The 16,887-nt window shown below is 34.5% G+C and overlaps 1 protein-coding gene and 1 long non-coding RNA gene across 5 annotated transcripts; both read right to left on the bottom strand.

Annotated features, from left to right (window-relative positions):
- Positions 1 to 3,642: 3,642 nt before the first annotated feature.
- On the bottom strand, positions 3,643 to 15,240 carry LOC148613746 (uncharacterized). 4 transcript variants are annotated; one of them, XM_088587323.1, is made up of 7 exons: positions 6,975 to 7,027; positions 6,729 to 6,887; positions 6,292 to 6,359; positions 5,696 to 5,840; positions 5,167 to 5,225; positions 4,553 to 4,850; positions 3,643 to 4,223 (listed from the first exon to the last, which is right to left on the bottom strand). In XM_088587323.1, the coding sequence occupies exons 1-7, from the start codon at positions 6,982 to 6,984 to the stop codon at positions 4,072 to 4,074; spliced, it is 891 nt and encodes a 296-aa protein (XP_088443449.1). In that variant the 5' UTR covers positions 6,985 to 7,027; the 3' UTR covers positions 3,643 to 4,071. The 4 variants fall into 4 exon arrangements, with proteins under 4 accessions (XP_088443449.1, XP_088443452.1, XP_088443451.1 ...); XM_088587326.1 differs by lacking the exon at positions 6,975 to 7,027 and adding an exon at positions 7,550 to 7,991 and having other exon boundaries at positions 3,644 to 4,223; XM_088587325.1 differs by lacking the exon at positions 6,975 to 7,027 and adding an exon at positions 7,530 to 7,990 and having other exon boundaries at positions 3,644 to 4,223.
- LOC148613747 (uncharacterized) lies at positions 11,031 to 12,252 on the bottom strand. The gene is made up of 2 exons (XR_015923437.1): positions 11,965 to 12,252; positions 11,031 to 11,629 (listed from the first exon to the last, which is right to left on the bottom strand). It is a non-coding gene; the product is annotated as an uncharacterized LOC148613747 (long non-coding RNA).
- Positions 15,241 to 16,887: the final 1,647 nt, after the last annotated feature.

Here is a 16,887-nt window from a genome sequence, read left to right as displayed (position 1 = left end):
AAAATAATAAATAATTTAAAAGAAAAACACGCAATCTCAATTAACCTTTAGCCTCATTTATAATCAAACAGTTGTTCGCTATGTAATCTGATTACACTGAAACATATCTTAACCGAAGCCTGAATAAAGCGCTTTTCAAACCTGTCTAAACCAGACAACTTTTTATAACCTTTAATTTCAGTTAAAATGTATTTAGAACCTCGGTAAACTGCGAATTAAATTTCAAACAAAAAATATTATATTAATTTTATGACGAAAGCTTAGATTTTTATTGCCTATTATCGGTAGATACATGTAATAAATGCATATACATGTAATATTTATGTCAGATTGCACTGCAACAATATGCACTATTATGCACGACTTTACTCACTTTATAAAAAAATCTTCAGGCTTTATAAATACTTTGATACATCTAGATAATAATTTATATCTAATTATTAATTTGTAATATTAAATGGTCTAAACTTTGTATATAGGCTAAAAACCACTAATTCCACTTCCCATAGGCTTCTATGCTAATTTCACAATATTCAATGGCTTCTCTGGACTTTACCTTAACTTTAACCTGCAGATGACTATATATCAGCATGATTCTACATATGTCAGCTCACAATCCTCAGAATGGCATGTGGGGTTAGCAGACTTGCAGTGCAGTACTGGTCACCGGAAGTGAAGGGTCTATAAATAGCATGGGAAATCCAAGTGTTTTCACAAGATAGGGGTATATTTAAAAATCATTATGGAGATTAGGCTTCACATCACAAGAAGCAAAATGCACCTATAAAATGTACAGAAATGTTTTTCCTTTCAGAAACTGTTTCAATTTTTTAAATAAGATGAGAACTTTTTTCACAGCACTATGAGGAACAGGGGTAATTTCTGCGTAGGACTATTTTTGCGTACGTTCCAAACGCTCATTGGTTGAATTGGTGGTCTGTAACCTAAAGAATGATATTAATTAAATAAATATTGTTGTTTGAAATGTATCGGCAATTGATATTTCTTATTATAAAACCGGGCTCTGATAGAAGGACCTTCATCCTTATAATTAACACCTTTGCGGTAAATTTTGTTGTTATAATAATTTAATTGTTAAATACACAGCAATCATTGATTAAATCGGGGTATGATGGTGTTCATCATTTGGTAGAGTGTCTTATATAGTTTTGTACATGACTTTTGAGTAATTATTTAATAATATGGCGCTAAAATTTTGGCCGCCGCACTTCTACAGCGCCGGTGGTCGAATACAGTTTCGAACAGTAATCGTCTTAATTGTGTAGATATATGCAACACAACGTTTGTCACTTGTCTTTATTCAATGATAAATTTGTAATATCGAAATACTTTGGAGTATCAAATAAATAATTTGTTATATCAATTTGGTAATCTATCAAATTAGTAACTTTTTATATCAAATTAGTAACTTGTTACATCAAATTAGTAACATGTTATATCAAATTAGTAACTTGTTATATCAAATTAGAGGAACGCCGGCTGCACCCCTCCTTTTCAAAAGTATCTGGATCCGCCCCTGAGTATTAAGTTCTAAATTTATTATACTTTACCTAGACTGAAGGTTGTTTCACTACATCTTATTAGGCCCTTGAAAGGAAAATAATCGTGTTGGCGCGTTTTTGTTTTGTTTTTGTTTTTGTTTTGTTTATTGTTTTTACTGGGTTTTTTGGGGTTTTTTTTGTGTGTGTTTTTGTCTTTTTGGTTTTTTTTTTGGTTTTTTTTGTTGTTGTTGTTTTATTTATTTATTTTTTTTTTGCCATAACTAGAAAACCGTAATATATAAAAAGAAACTCATTAGAATATGTAACATTATCCTTAGGATAAGACAATTTAACAAATATTTCTTCAGAGGTAATCCGATCAATCGGAGTTTGACAGCTGACCTATGTGTTCCCTTTGTGTTGATGTCCAGTTTCTTGCCTGAAAATTAAAGATATGACATAATAGACTAATGTCTAACATTGTCAAATATGAAGTATATAATGAGTAGTTTAGTATTGACAACATAACCCTAGTGTGAATTTTCTTTTCGTTAACGAGTATAGCATTGTATTGGGCTCATTGGCAAAAACAATGGAACTGAACATTCTATTCGACTCATTATATGCCGAAGATCCACGCAGGCGTAGAACTAAGAAAAGGCCTAAGAAAAATCACAAAAAACGCCCAGCACGGGCGTTTTTTGTGATTTTTCGCAAATATTTACCCACCCACGCCCACCCCCAAAAAAACCAAAACGAAACAAAACAAAACAAAAAACAAAACAAAACAAAACAAAAAAAGCAAATCTTCCTTCGGCCTTTAATTAATTTTAATGAATATGACCCTAACATGGTGTCCTGGATCCGCCCCTGCCGAGTTCCCTCTGTTATGTGATTATTTAGGTTACAATTTAATTACATACATGTATCACTACACATCAAGAACAATATCATCACTTCCAATTATTTTTTTTAATGTGACACGTAACCAAAGGAACAAATTGAAGAAAAAATAACTTTGCCTTTTTTTTCATATATGAATGGATTCAGTTAAGCCAAAAAAATAAAGGGTAGATATACAATATTACCGAACTAATCGGCAAACTCAATAAGGACTAGTCTTGATCTTTTCAAATGGAAATGGTGGGTGTCACCAGGTTGTATAGCGCGTTAACAAATTTTATATTAAAATCGGTAACATTGACAGTTTAGTTTTCTGTGTCTTGTGGAAACAGGGTGTTTCTGTGTTCAACAAGAGAAGTTGAGAAAAATATTTACCACGAACATTTTTTGCGGGAGATATATAGTGATCATGGTGTCCGTCCGTTCGTCCTATGTTCTAATATGCAACCCCTCTGAAACCGCTGAATGGAATTTGATGAAACTTTCACAGATTCTTTATTACATGATGTCACTGTGAATCTCCAATTTTGTTTTCATCTGAATGCTTAAATCATTTAGGGGGTATCCTATATGGCTTCTGGGGGAGGAACGCGAGGGGTATCACCAAGTTTTTTTTTTGTTTTTTTTTAGTTTTCTCTTACATGTTTTAACCTCCAAACTCCAGACGGGATTTACAAAATGAATAAACAAGACTATCTACTGTTCTGTAACAATTAGACATGGAACAGCTATGGTTATGGCATATATACTTGCACCATGAGAAGCGATTTGTTCACCGTGTAATTTTTTTCCTTTTTATGCTTTGTTTTACCGGTATACAAGTCTATTTTCTTGGTCTATTTCATTCCCATAGATTACCAGCACTGTAAAGGTAATAATTTTCGCTGTGTACTAATTTTTCCTATTTTCGCAGTGAACAGAAAACCGCGAAACATAGTACCCGCAAACTAGAGGTTTAACACTATATAGAATGCTTGTATCATTGAAACCGCGAAAATTTATACCCGCGAATATGTTCACTTGACAGAATCCGCAAAAGTTAATTCATTTACACTATGTTTAATACTTTATAAAGTGTGAATTCTGGTTTTCTTGAATTTCAATTGATAAAGACTCCGCTTTGCATTCCAAAACACATAGTGCTAGGATACCACACAAAGGCATTAAAACTTGCACATAAGGCAATAGCACCTTTATTTATTAATAATTAATTTATTAAAACTTGATTTATTGAATAAATGCACAATTTGATAAGATGCACAAGGGGAAACAAAACAGAACAAAATATACATGATGCGTTTTTTGCTACAAGAATAAATAAGTACATGTACATGAAGCTTAAGTGTAAACCATGCAATTGGAAATTAAATACTCTCTATTAAATTCATCAAATAAGGACAGAGAAGAGTTAAAACATTGAATAAAATAGTAGTAACTGTAATGGAATAGATTTTACTTTGACAACGTAACTTCTCCTTACATGGGATGTTCGTTTTGAGAACAAACTCATTCAAAAATACTACGCAAGTCATAAAGATAAGTATGAAAAAATAAGCATGATAAGGTATGCACATATGTTTTCATTGAAAACTACATCTGTGGTTAATATCAACAGTCCCTTCAGTGCTTCAATTGTCTATAATCATGTTGTTTCTCTATGAAAGACTTAATCGGCTTTCTCATCAGTTGCACATCTGGAAGTAAAGAGACTTCTCAAACGGCAAAAGAAGCCGATTTTAGATTTATGTTTTCCATTCTCTTCTGTTGGAATGCCACCTTTAGCTAAGTTAGCAACTCCTAAGATTGCTTTCTTTTCTTCTACAAAATGAAAAAAATATGAATAATTTCCTTGTTCTTTTAGTGTTGTTTTGTTTTGTGTGTTTCCTTCTTTAGTTAAAAGGGTGGGCTAGTCGGTAGAATCCATTGAGGGAAGGGGTTGGCCATTAAGGGAAAAGACTTCAGAAACCGTTGAATAAATGTTTCTTTCACTGTTAAATATTTGGTAGTACATTGTACTAAACTATACTTGATATTTTTATTGAAAGTAATAATTGTGTTTATAACATGTATTTATTTAAGTTATGTTAAGGTTCGTTTCTAAATATCCATCAAATAATATTGAAATTTTTGAAAAGAAATATGTTTACCGTTCTCAAAATTCTTCTTTCCTTTCTTCATTTCTTTTTCCTTAAGTTTCATTTCCTTCTTTTCCCTTTCTATTTCTTTCTTCACGAGTTTTGCTTCCTCTTTTTCTTTCTTCTTGTTTTCTTTAGTCTGCTTTTTCCATTCTCTCAGCTTCAATTCATTTCTCTCCTTATATTTTTTATTCACCACTTTAATGTATTCTCGTGCTGTTTTATCTTGGTATTTTTGTAATTTCTTGTTCTCTTTGTATTTTTTCTTTTCAATTTCTTTTAGTTGTTTCTTGTTTTTCAGACTGTAGTCCTGTGGAATTAAGTAAGTACAAATAACGTGTGTGCTTTCCAAGAGGACACTTTGGGAGGAATCAATTAATACACACAGCCACTTTGTCATTACGTTTTGAAGGGTTATTTATAATATCAACAAAACTGTATCTAGGTGATTTCTTGTTTAACTAAGATATCCTTCACCTAGATTCCGGTTTAGACTGATTTCTAACCATTCGTGGTTTTAGAATACATTTTATTGGACACATTTTCTTGTAAAGTAAAGAGACTGTCACTATAACACAGTTACTCATTGAGGACAAGTTAACTAATATTCTGATTTTTGTACAAACCTGATTTTCTTTTTTCTGCAGAACAATGTCTTCTGCTCCATTTGTCCTACCAAGAATATCTGAAAATATTATAAGGAAATGACACATGACGTTGTATCAGCCAACGGGAATATGCGATCGAGACTTCCCTGTATACATGTACCTCTTGTGCGCGCATGCCTGCATTAAAAATTAAAAGTTCAGTCAATCACTACCAAATTATCCACATCATTCCCGACAAAATGATTTTGATCTTTTCATATTTCAGAACCTCACGGCCCGTCCCATAACAAATTTTAACCTCTGGCCACCTCAGAACCACTGATGCTCTGATTTCAGTCTGACAGGAATGGCCTGCTGTGAAAATCACGTGGACGGTGGTACAAATACGGAAGTATGAAATATGCAGGAATAAATCGGTCTATTATCTAGCTTGTAGCCACTGGCCTGGGCATCATTCAACTTTCCCATTAAGACCCCTCTAGCTCACAACAATTCGGCATCATACATAAAAACCGTGTTTTAATTTGACGTTCATGACTTGTTTTACCTATGTCATGCCCTTTTGTCGTTTCAGCATGCACATGGTCAACTGGTTCCAATTTCAGTCTTTCTTCCAGTGTTACCTCGGAAGTTGCGGCGGAGATAATATCTTGACAGAATGTTTTGATGGCTTCATCTTCGGTCAAGGTCACCTGTTAGAATATAAAACATATCATGTCATTTTTATCCTGATCGATATGGGGAAGGATCATATTTGAAAACAAAGTTTGCAAAAGGAGACCCATGATTAAAATAAGGACGCGGTTCTATTACAAAATATTTATTGTGGACTGATCTTACTACCAAATTTATCCATGTTTTTTTTTCAATCAAGAAAGTCGGTTTGCTGGTATGGCAAATCATCAAACAGGTAATCGTTCACATGGTATACCTACTCCAGCAGTGCTAGAGGTTGTCTGGCAAGCTATTTTCTGAATTGGTTGGGGTATGGAGGAATGGAATCCCAACCGCTTACATTGTAGGAGTAATGGTCTACCTACCTCAATCTGATATTTGGTACATGGTGGTCTGACCACTGTTTGGTTGGGGTATGGAGGAATGGAATCCCAACCGCTTACATTGTAGGAGTAATGGTCTACCTACCTCAATCTGATATTTGGTACATGGTGGTCTGACCACTGTTCCTTTCCCCTTATTTACGGCATGCTGACCTGCAAGTTGAAAGATAAAAAACAACTGTCAAAACAAAAGAAACGTACAAAAAAGCTAGGTTCTGATATGGTTTGGACAGGTGATTCATGATAACTTTTGTCAATGATCGATCATGCATTTAACCAGTCACTTTTGTTTCATGTTACAGCTAGTTGAAATAGACCAGTTCCAATTTCAATACAAATTCAGGTATGCTTGTGAGTATTTTAATTAGTTCTTTCGGTAGAAATCTGCCCTACATTATCCGAATGTGACTGCTACAGAATACCTGTGTGATCTTTTGGACACTGTCTTTTAAGTTTGAATCGCTAGATTTGTATTGAAATTGGAACCGGTCGATCTCAACTAGCTGTAACATTAGTTCTTACCTTCACTGTTGATTAGCTTGGCGTTCCTGAGTTTACAGCTCATCATGGCTTCTCTCGTCAGCTGACATGGCTTCAATGAGAAGTGGAAGTCTCGTGCTGGTATTAGTGCCTGTTGCAGACGGACATCTCTCTTCCTTTCTCGACCTTTTCTTTCCATGTCTGAAAGAATGTGTTCTTTTTTTGAAAATTCAACGAAGATTGGAAAATACTTTCCAGATTGTATGCCGTGTTCTTATGCCTCAATACCTCTAGTCATGAACTGCAAAAGCCTGAACAGCAGGCGCGGATCCAATGACTGGCGTTTCGGGCGTAGCCCCCCCCCCTAAATCGGTTATGGAAAAAAATCACCACAAGTTTCACCTCATAATATGTTTTGTCTTGCTTTGCACGCCATTTTATTCAATTAACTCCGCTCCTAAACTCAAACCCTGGATCCGCCCCTGAACACGTACGTGTTCAGCAGTGGTGGACCAGTGGAAAGGGTTGTTCGGGGGTTTTTAATGCCCCTGTAGGAAAGAAAATTTTGTTAATTTTGTAAAACGCATGGCAAAAATAAGCAAATTTTAGCCTGGAAAACCTACGGCTTTATATAAATTTCTGGATCCGCCTCTGCAGGAGTGCAATAAACCGGCTAGGTCATTAAGACAATGTCATAGCCCCTTTATAATCTTTGAAAACACCTTTTTTTATCAAGTAAATCAATAATGCAACATGTAAGTTAAATGCTTCCAATACCAATGCTATAGAAAGTAAAACCGATTGAAGTAAAAGAAATTTAGTATGCAATTTTTAAGTACTTACTGATTTAGTCAAAAACACACCTAATTATATCGAGTCTGGCGATATGTCTTCTCCCTAGAAAAACACGTCTGTACTATCTAGATAGTTAACCGACGGTGCCGTCGTCAAGAACGTCACTCTGTGACGTTAAAGAGTAATCCTCTAACAAACTTCACAAACGCACCGCGAATGCTTCCGGTGTGGCTCAGTGACGCATAAATCAAAAGGTGGAGTAAAATAAACTGCCACATACTGAATACCCCCATCCCCACTCCCATCCCAGAAAAAAATAAAAATAAAAATAAATCTTGCCTCTTCGCTGGGCCTTTAATTCAATTTAATAAATATGCCCCTAACCTGGCATCCTAGATCCCCCTGCCAAGTCCTTTTTGTTAAGTGATTATTTAGGTAACATGTTAGTTACATACATGTATCACTACACATCAAGAACAATACCACGATCGACATCCAAAACGGAAACAAAAGAGCAAATTAAAGAAAAGAATTCTTTTTTTTCATATACGGAATCATTTAAGCCAAGAAAATAAAGTATAGTTAAACAATATTACCGGCTCTAGAAGGAATAGTCCTGACTTCGTGTACTGAAATTTGGAAATGGTGGATTAAACCAGGGGCGGATCCAGGATTTGAGTTTGGGGGGGGGGCGTTAATTGAATTAAATGCCGTGCAAAGCTAGGCAAACATATCATTTGGGTGAAACTTGTGGTGAAATTTATTTTTCTTACCGATTTAGGGGGGGGGGCGTACGCCCGGTAAGCCAGCCCTTGGATCCGCGCCTGTAAACCATGTTGTATATAGCGCGTTAACAAATCTTATTTTAAGATCAGTAACATTGACGGTTTAGTTTTCCGTGTCTTGTGAAAACAGTATTTTTCAGTGTTCAACGAGAAAACTCGAGCACATGTAACAAACTATCCTCGATTGATCTTATAAATATTGACCATGGACATTGTTTGCGGGAGAACTATAGTGGTCATGGTGTCCGTCCGTCCGTCCGTCCTCTGTTCTAATCCGCAACTCCTCTGAAATCGCGAAATGGAATTTGATGAAACTTTCACAGAATCTTTATTACATGATGTTATTGTGTATCTCCCTTTTTCCATCTGAATGCTTAAATCACTTATTTGGCATCATGGCATCTGGGCAGGTAAGCAAGGGTAGGGTCTCACTAATTAGCGACAAGAAGCGTCAAGGAGCGACAAGAAGAGAAATGTGCGATAAAGAACAGTGAAATAGCGTCAATATTTTTTTTTATTTACCGTGAAATAAAAATGAATGTCAAGATATTTCGATAAAATGACAAGAAAAATATTGAAAAATTAGTATATTTATAAACAAGAAATTGTTTTTCAAATGTTATAATGAAAGCTAGATAATAGATTAAATATTTTTTTATAGTATCAATTTATGTGTATCAAATCGAAATAAAATTCGTAGAACGTAAGCAAAGGTTCTTGCAACCGCAAAGATTCTTATTTACGCAAGATAAAATAAATAGATTTGCGATCAAGTTTTTTTTTATGTAAAACTCAACATGAGGTGAGGCTTCTTTAAGCTAGGGTGAGTACAGACAGTACAAAGCTATATTTCATATAAAAACAAAAAACAAAAATTATCAATGCCTTTTTATCCATGGAAATGTTCACATAACATTTTACTTTTCATTGTTTTTATTATCATTAAGATGCCTCCACTAATCTAACATGTTTGATTCTCTTTTATCTTTCACATCACAGCTGATCTTAACAATCATGGAAACTTTTTTCATTTATTTAATTAGCAGTCTTTCTAAATATCAGACAGAAGGTGATTCATGCATGTCAAAACCCCACCAAATTCGCTTTTCTTTCTTGTTCAGAAACAGTTATAGACCACATAACCAGTCTTAGGTTTGCATTTGGTTGTACAGTTGCGCTTTTGAGATAAAAATTAACATATAGAAATTGGCACTTTGCAAGATTTATCGTCTTGATTTGGTTTCATTCGGTTGATTTTAGTGGTCGACAAGTGTAAGCTTTTCTAGAAAGTGCATATCTGAATGCAGAAAATATTATTATGTAAAAGTATAGCATATACAGATTGAAAAAGTATCATATTATGTTTGATGGGTTTTTTCTTCACCAAGAATCACTTTAAAATTGGCAGTGTCTGAATCTTATGTGGACTGGTATTTAATTATTTTTTGTTTTTGTTATTATAAATATTATCTAAAAATATTGTTAAATTTATGTTTGTCTTAACAACTAAATTTTATTGCTCTAACAAGGTGATCAATAGTTTGTCACGTGATCTCCAAAAATTAAGTTATAATTAAGATTTATTACTCTAAATCCATCCAAGCGCCAATTCCGGACAGTAGCTAATTGGTCTGGTATAACGTGTGTTTGTTCATTGAACATAGATGGATTATCGTTAATCAATTAATTATATAACTACACCATACAAGATTGTATCAAACACCAAGCAAAGAATGAACCGTTTTTACAAGGGTCACTTTGTTACTGATTTTTTTTCACTTTTTCACGCGATCCTATATCTTGTTTTTCTTATAATAACTTTCAATTCCTAAAAAAATATTCATATAAAATATAATTCTATTTTTACAACCTTTTCAGAAAAATCTTATTTTCCTCAATTATTCCTTCAATATTTTTCTTTATTTCTTCTTTCAATACTTCATTTATTTTTAATTTCTTTATTTTTAATTCTTCCGTTCAAAGTTTATTTTAAAAATCTTGAACTCATTCTCTTGACACTTTATATTGGACTATCTTTACATTCATTTTTAGTTCACCTTAAAATGAAAAAGGCTTCTTGTCGCTATTTCTAGACTTCTTTACGCTTCTTGTCGCTACTTGTCGCTAATTAATGGTACTGGAGGGGTATCACCAAGTGAAATTTGCTCACAGCTTTTCTAGTTTTCTCTTATATGTTTTACCTTCCGAACTCCAGATAGGGATACAAAATGAATAAACAAGACTATCTACAGTAACTGTTCTGCAAACAATAGTCATTGGACATCTGATTTAAGTCATCACGGTCATCATCATGAACGCAGTGACCCTATGGTGTATCCATTTGCACCACGAGAACCGATTTTTTTACAGCGTTATTGTTTTCCTCTTTCGTCTAACCTGACGTGCACGTGACATTTTATGAGCTACTCGGCTGGGGGGTTTAGAAAAGCAGAGGACGCTTACCTGCACCTGGTCTATGCTCAGAGTTTTCTTCTTTTTTTTTGTGAGTCCAGATTACTCATGTAATTTTGTTGTTATGTGTTCGTTGTTTTTGTCATTTAATTTTCTTTGTTTAATAAATGTCTATTTTCTTGGTTTAGCGCTTACCCATGTACTACGCCCTTTTTTAATAGGTTTGAATCCTGTTTCCCATGATTTTCCTCTGACAAACATTCTCCGCCTTGCATTCCAAAATACATAGTCCTAGGATACCACGTAAAGGTTTTAAAACTTGTCCAAAAATAATAGAATTTGTACATCAATGTTATGTAATAAATTTATTATAACTTGATTAATCAGATAAACAGACATGCACAAGGGAACCAAAACAGAACAAAAAAACTAAAAAATTAAATAAGCACATGAAGCATAAGTGTAAACCAAATAAAAATTAAATACTTGTATATTATATTCACCAAAAAAATATAGGATTGAGAAGAGATAAAATACTGAAGAAAAAAATAATGAAACGGATTTAACTTTGACAATGTAACTTCTCCCTAAATGGGATGTTTTGAGAACAAACTAATTAAAAACAAGATCAAAAACAAAACAAAACCAAAAAAAAAAAATACACAAATCATAAAGATAAGTATGAATTAATAAGCATGATCAAGTATGCACATATATTTTCATTCAAAACCAGATCTGTGGTTATAATCAATAGTCATTTCAGTGCTTCAATTGTCTCTGATGTCTCTCTGTGACTCGCTTAGTGGGCTTTCCCATCAGTTGCACGACTGGAAGTAAAGACACTTCTCAAACGGTCAAAGAAGCCGATTTTGGATTTATGTTTTCCATTCTCTTCTGTTGGAATGCCACTTTTAGCTAAGTTAGCACCTCCTAAGATTACTTTCTTTTCTTCTACAAAATGAAAAAATATATATATATATAAATAATTTCTTTGGTTTTGAGTTTTGTTTTTGTGGTGTTCTTTTTTGAGCAAATTAAGGGGTTGGCTAGTCGAAAGAGTCAATTAATGGAAGTCTTCAGAAACCGTTTCACTAAACAAGTGTTTCTTTCACTATTAAATACTTGGTAGTACTAAAATATACTTGATATTTTTTATTTAAAGTAAGAATTCTGTTTAACCTGTATTTATTTAAGTCATGTGAATTTTGTTTCTAAATAACCGTTTCTAAATACCCATCAAATAATATTGAAACTGCTTCTAAGTTTTTGAAAAGAAATATGTTTACCGTTCTCAAAATTCTTCTTTCCTTTCTTCATTTCTTTTTCCTTTAGTTTCATTTCTTTCTTTTCCCTCTCTATTTCTTTCTTTACGAGTTTTGCCTCTTCTTTTTCTTTCTTCTTGTTTTCTTTAGTCTACTTTTTCCATTCTCTCAGCTTCAATTCACTTCTCTCTTTATATTTTTTATTCACCATTTTAATGTATTCTCGTGCTGTTTTATCTTGGTATTTTTGTAATTTCTTGTTCTCTTTGTATTTTTTCTTTTCAATTTCTTTTAGTTGTTTCTTGTTTTTCAGACTGTGTGTGCTTTCCAAGAGGACACTTTGGAAGGAATCAATTAATACCCACAGCCACTTTGTCATTACGTTTTGAAAGCCAAGTTATTTGTTATATCAACGAAACTGTATCTAGGTGATTCCTTGTGTAACTAAAAGCTATCGGTCACTTAGATTTCGGTCCAGACTAATTTCTGAACCATTCGTGGTTTTAGAATACATTTTATTAGAGGTTACAGACCACCAATTCAACCAATGAGCATTTGGAACGTACGCAAAAAATAGCCCTGTTCCTCATAGTGCTGTGAAAAAAGTTCTCATCTTATTTAAAAAATTTAAACAGTTTCTGAAAGGAAAAACATTTCTGTACATTTTATAGGTGCATTTTGCTTCTTGTGATGTGAAGCCTAATCTCCATAATGATTTTTAAATATACCCCTATCTTGTGAAAACACTGGGATTTCCCATGCTATTTATAGACCCTTCACTTCCGGTGACCAGTACTGCACTGCAAGTCTGCTAACTCCACATGCCATTCTGAGGATTGTGAGCTGACATATGTAGAATCATGCTGATATATAGTCCTCTGCAGGTTAAAGTTATGGTAAAGTCCAGAGAAGCCATTGAATATTGTGAAATTAGCATAGAAGCCTATGGGAAGTGGAATTAGTGGTTTTTAGCCTAGACAGTGAAGAGACTGTCACTATAACACAGTTACTCATTTAGGACCAGTTAACAAATATTTTGATTTTTGTACAAACCTGATTTTCTTTTTTCTGCAGAACAATGTCTTCTGCTCCATTTGTCCTACCAGGTATATCTGAAAATAATATAAGGAAATGACACATGATGTTGTATACATCAGCCAACGCAAACATGCGAGCGAGACTTCCTTGTATACCACTGTGTGCGCATGCCTCCAAAAAAAAATTAAAAGTTCAAACTATCACTTCCAAATTACCTACGTTATTTCCGACAAAATGATTTTGATCTTTTTCATATTTCAGAACCTCACGCCCGTCCCATTACAAATTTTAACCTCTGGCCACCTCAGAACCACCGAGGCTCTGATTTCAGTCTGACAGGAAATGGCCTGCTGTGAAAATCACGTGGACGGTGGTACAAATACGAAAGTATGAAATATATAGGAACAAATCGGTCCATAATCTAGCTTGTAGCCACTGGCCAGGGCGTCATTCAACTTTTCTATAAGACCCCTCTAGCTTACAATTCGGCATCATATTTAAATAGTGGTTTTAATTTGACGTTTATACTATGTTTTACCTATTTCATGCCCTTTTGTCATTTCACCATGGTCAATTGGTTCCAATTTCAGTCTTTCTTCCAGTGTTACCTCGGAAGTTGCGGCGGAGATAATATCTCGACAAAATGTTTTGATGGCTTCATCTTCGGTCAAGGTCACCTGTTAGAAACAAAACAAATCATGTAATTTTTATCCTGATCGATATGGGGAAGGATCATATTTGAAAACAAAGTTTGCAAAAGGAGACCCATGATTAATATAAGGACGCGGTTCTATTACAAAATATTTATTGTGGACTGATCTTACTACCAAATTTATCTATGTTTTTTTTTCAATCAAGAAAGTCGGTTTGCTGGTATGGCAAATCATCAAACAGGTAATCGTTCACATGGTGTACCTACAGGTAATCGTTCACATGGTATACCTACTCCAGCAGTGCTAGAGGTTGTCTGGCAAGCTATTTTCTGAATTGGTTGGGGTATGGAGGAATGGAATCCCAACCGCTTACATTGTAGGAGTAATGGTCTACCTACCTCAATCTGATATTTGGTACATGGTGGTCTGATCTCTGTTCCTTTCCCCTTATTTACGGCATGCTGACCTGCAAGTTGAAAGATCAAATACTGTCAAAACAAAACAAACGAACAAAAAAGCGAGGTTCTGATAAGGATTGGACAGGTGATTCATGATAACTTTTGTCAATGATCGATCATGCATTTAACCAGCCACTTTTGTTTCGTGTTACACTAGTTGAAATAGACCAGTTCCAATTTCAATACAAATTTAGGTAAGCTAGTGAGTAATTGAATTAGTTCTTTAGGTAGAAATCTGCTCCCCATTATTCTAATGTGTCCTATTTCACTACCACAGAACACCTGTGTGGTCTTTTGGACACTCTCTTTTAAGTTTGAATAGCTAGATTTGTATTGAAATTGGAACCGGTCGACCTCAACTAGCTGTAACATTAGTTCTTACCGTCATTGATTATTAGCTTGGCGTTCCTGAGTTTACAGCTCATCATGGCTTCTCTCGTCAGCTGACATGGCTTTAGAGAGAAGTGGAAGTCCCGTGCTGGTATTGGTGCCTGTTGCAGACGGACATTTCTCTTCCTCTCTCGACCTTTTCTTTCCATGTCTGAAAGAAAATGTTCTGTTTTTAAGCTAGGTTTTGGCAAATTCAACGAAGATCGAAAAGTACTTTCCAAATAGTATGCAGTGTTCTTATGCCTCAATACCTTTTGACATGAGCTGCAAAGGCCTAAACAGATACGTGTTCAGCAGTGGTGGACCAGGGAAAAGGGTTGTTCGAGGGTTTTAATACCCCTGTAGGCAAAAAATGTTAATTTTGTTTAACTTTTAGCCTGGAAAACCACCCGCTTTATATAAATTTTTGGATCCGCCTCTGCAGGAGTGCAATTAACCGGGCAGGTAAAGAGTCAATGTCATAATACCTGGTAAAACTTGAAAACACCGGTATATTTTTATAAAATAAATTAATAATACTATTTTGTATACAAGTAAGTTAAATGCTTCCAATACAAATGCTATAGAAAGTAAAACAGATTGAAGTACAAGAAATTAAGTAAGCAAAGTTTAAGTACTTACTGATTTCGACAAAAACACACCAAATTATATCGAATCTGGCGTAAAACCGAACGCTAAATTTTCTCCCAAAAAAAAACACGTCTGTACTATCTAGATATAGTTCACCGACGATGCCGTCGTCAGGAACGTCGCCTTGTGACGTCGTTAAAGGTTCACACAAACGGGAATGCTTCCGGTATGTCTCGGTGAAGCACGAATCATAAGGTGGAGTAAAATAAATTGCAACGTACTGAATGAAAAAATGATGAAAAGACACAGAAAATGAAAAATCATGAAAAAAAACTGTATATAAGTATGACATGCTTAGCGTGTCGTGTATGCTGCATCTCTCTGAAGTTGAATTTAAACCGGATTTAAAACAACTAATAAGGACTTTCTTTTACAAAAAATTGCTTTTTTTCAACCGGTAAAAATCATCTGTGGTACTGAAATGTTATGGGAATGAGTTCCCTAGAGTTCTGGCAGCATACCTATACAATTTCTTTCTTTATTTAGTCAGATATCTGAGTTTTCAATGTTACACCTTCTATATGGTTTATGTTTTTACTTTTTCCATGCTTTCTGGTTTGATAAACGCAACTCAATAGTTAAGCTTCGGAATAAATAATTTTTTGGGCGACCAACGGTCCATATTGCCATATGACCCTCAGCATCATGAACTTCTTGCTTACTAAGTATTTTATATTTTGATTTTTCACGTTACACCTTTCTTATCGGAATTATGACCTTTTGTTTGTGTACGTGTATTTTCATTTTTGCTTCCTTTGAAAAAAAAAATCAATAATAAAATCTAGACTGTAATTTGACATTGACAATGGAATTTTTAAGTGATGCTAGAGATCGTTTGCCAAGCTACAATAGACATTTTCTGATTTAATGCCAGTATGGTGGAACGGAATTCCAACTTTTTACACTGTAAGGGTAAAATACCAAAAAAATGTTTAACCATTGAATTCATTGACGCTGGGTCCCACGAAGATTCCACCTCCTGGCCAGTGACGGAACCAGAGAATCATCTACGGAGACTAAAAAAGTTCTTGCGATAAACACATTTTAATTCACGCTTTTCCATGTACAAAAATACGCTATTTTCATTTTTGCAAATCGATTAGGAGGGGGGGGGGTGGCAGTAAATTAAAATTGACATTGTAAAACAATTTACAGAGAAACCTGTCAAAAAAGAACTCCATTTGGATAGTAGAAAATGTTCGATTTCGACATATGGTTTACCCATGTTCAAAATACATTTAAACGGATAGAGGAAGAGTAATCAAGGGAACCAAGGTTATAGCGGTAATCAAAAGAATGTAAATCCAGAGACAAGTTTGTTTTGTTTGTTGGGGTTTAACGTCCGAGCAGCAATATTTCAGCTATATTCAGACGACCAGAGACAAAAACAGACATACACAACAAAGAACATTAACTAAAATCATACAAAGTAACAAAAGCAAATGGGCAACATGGATTCCACTTAAAACTGGGAGCATGGAACAGGTGCACCGGTAAGGTAAGCGTTCCTCTGCTTTTCTAGAAACACCCGCGTCCTTTTTCTTCAATGTGCATTTTCAGTGGCGGATCCGTTCCCCAAAACTCCTCTCTTGTTGGAAAATGTAATTTTGTACTTCTTCAAAATCTACATATTGTTATTCATTTAAAATAGCTATTGGGATCGCATTACTAAAATGGCATGGCAGTATTCCGCTAAAAAAAAACGGAATTCAGAGTATAATTTTCTTAAGTAGTGCAGCATTTTTTAACTTTATTTCAAATAATATTTTTAAAGCAAG

Source organism: Perna viridis, chromosome 6 (assembly GCF_037379345.1).
Source record: "Perna viridis isolate PV_CMFRI_1.1 ecotype Kerala chromosome 6, ASM3737934v1, whole genome shotgun sequence".
Taxonomy (NCBI): Eukaryota; Metazoa; Mollusca; class Bivalvia; order Mytilida; family Mytilidae; genus Perna; species Perna viridis.
This window is presented reverse-complemented; position numbering and strand designations above follow the sequence as displayed.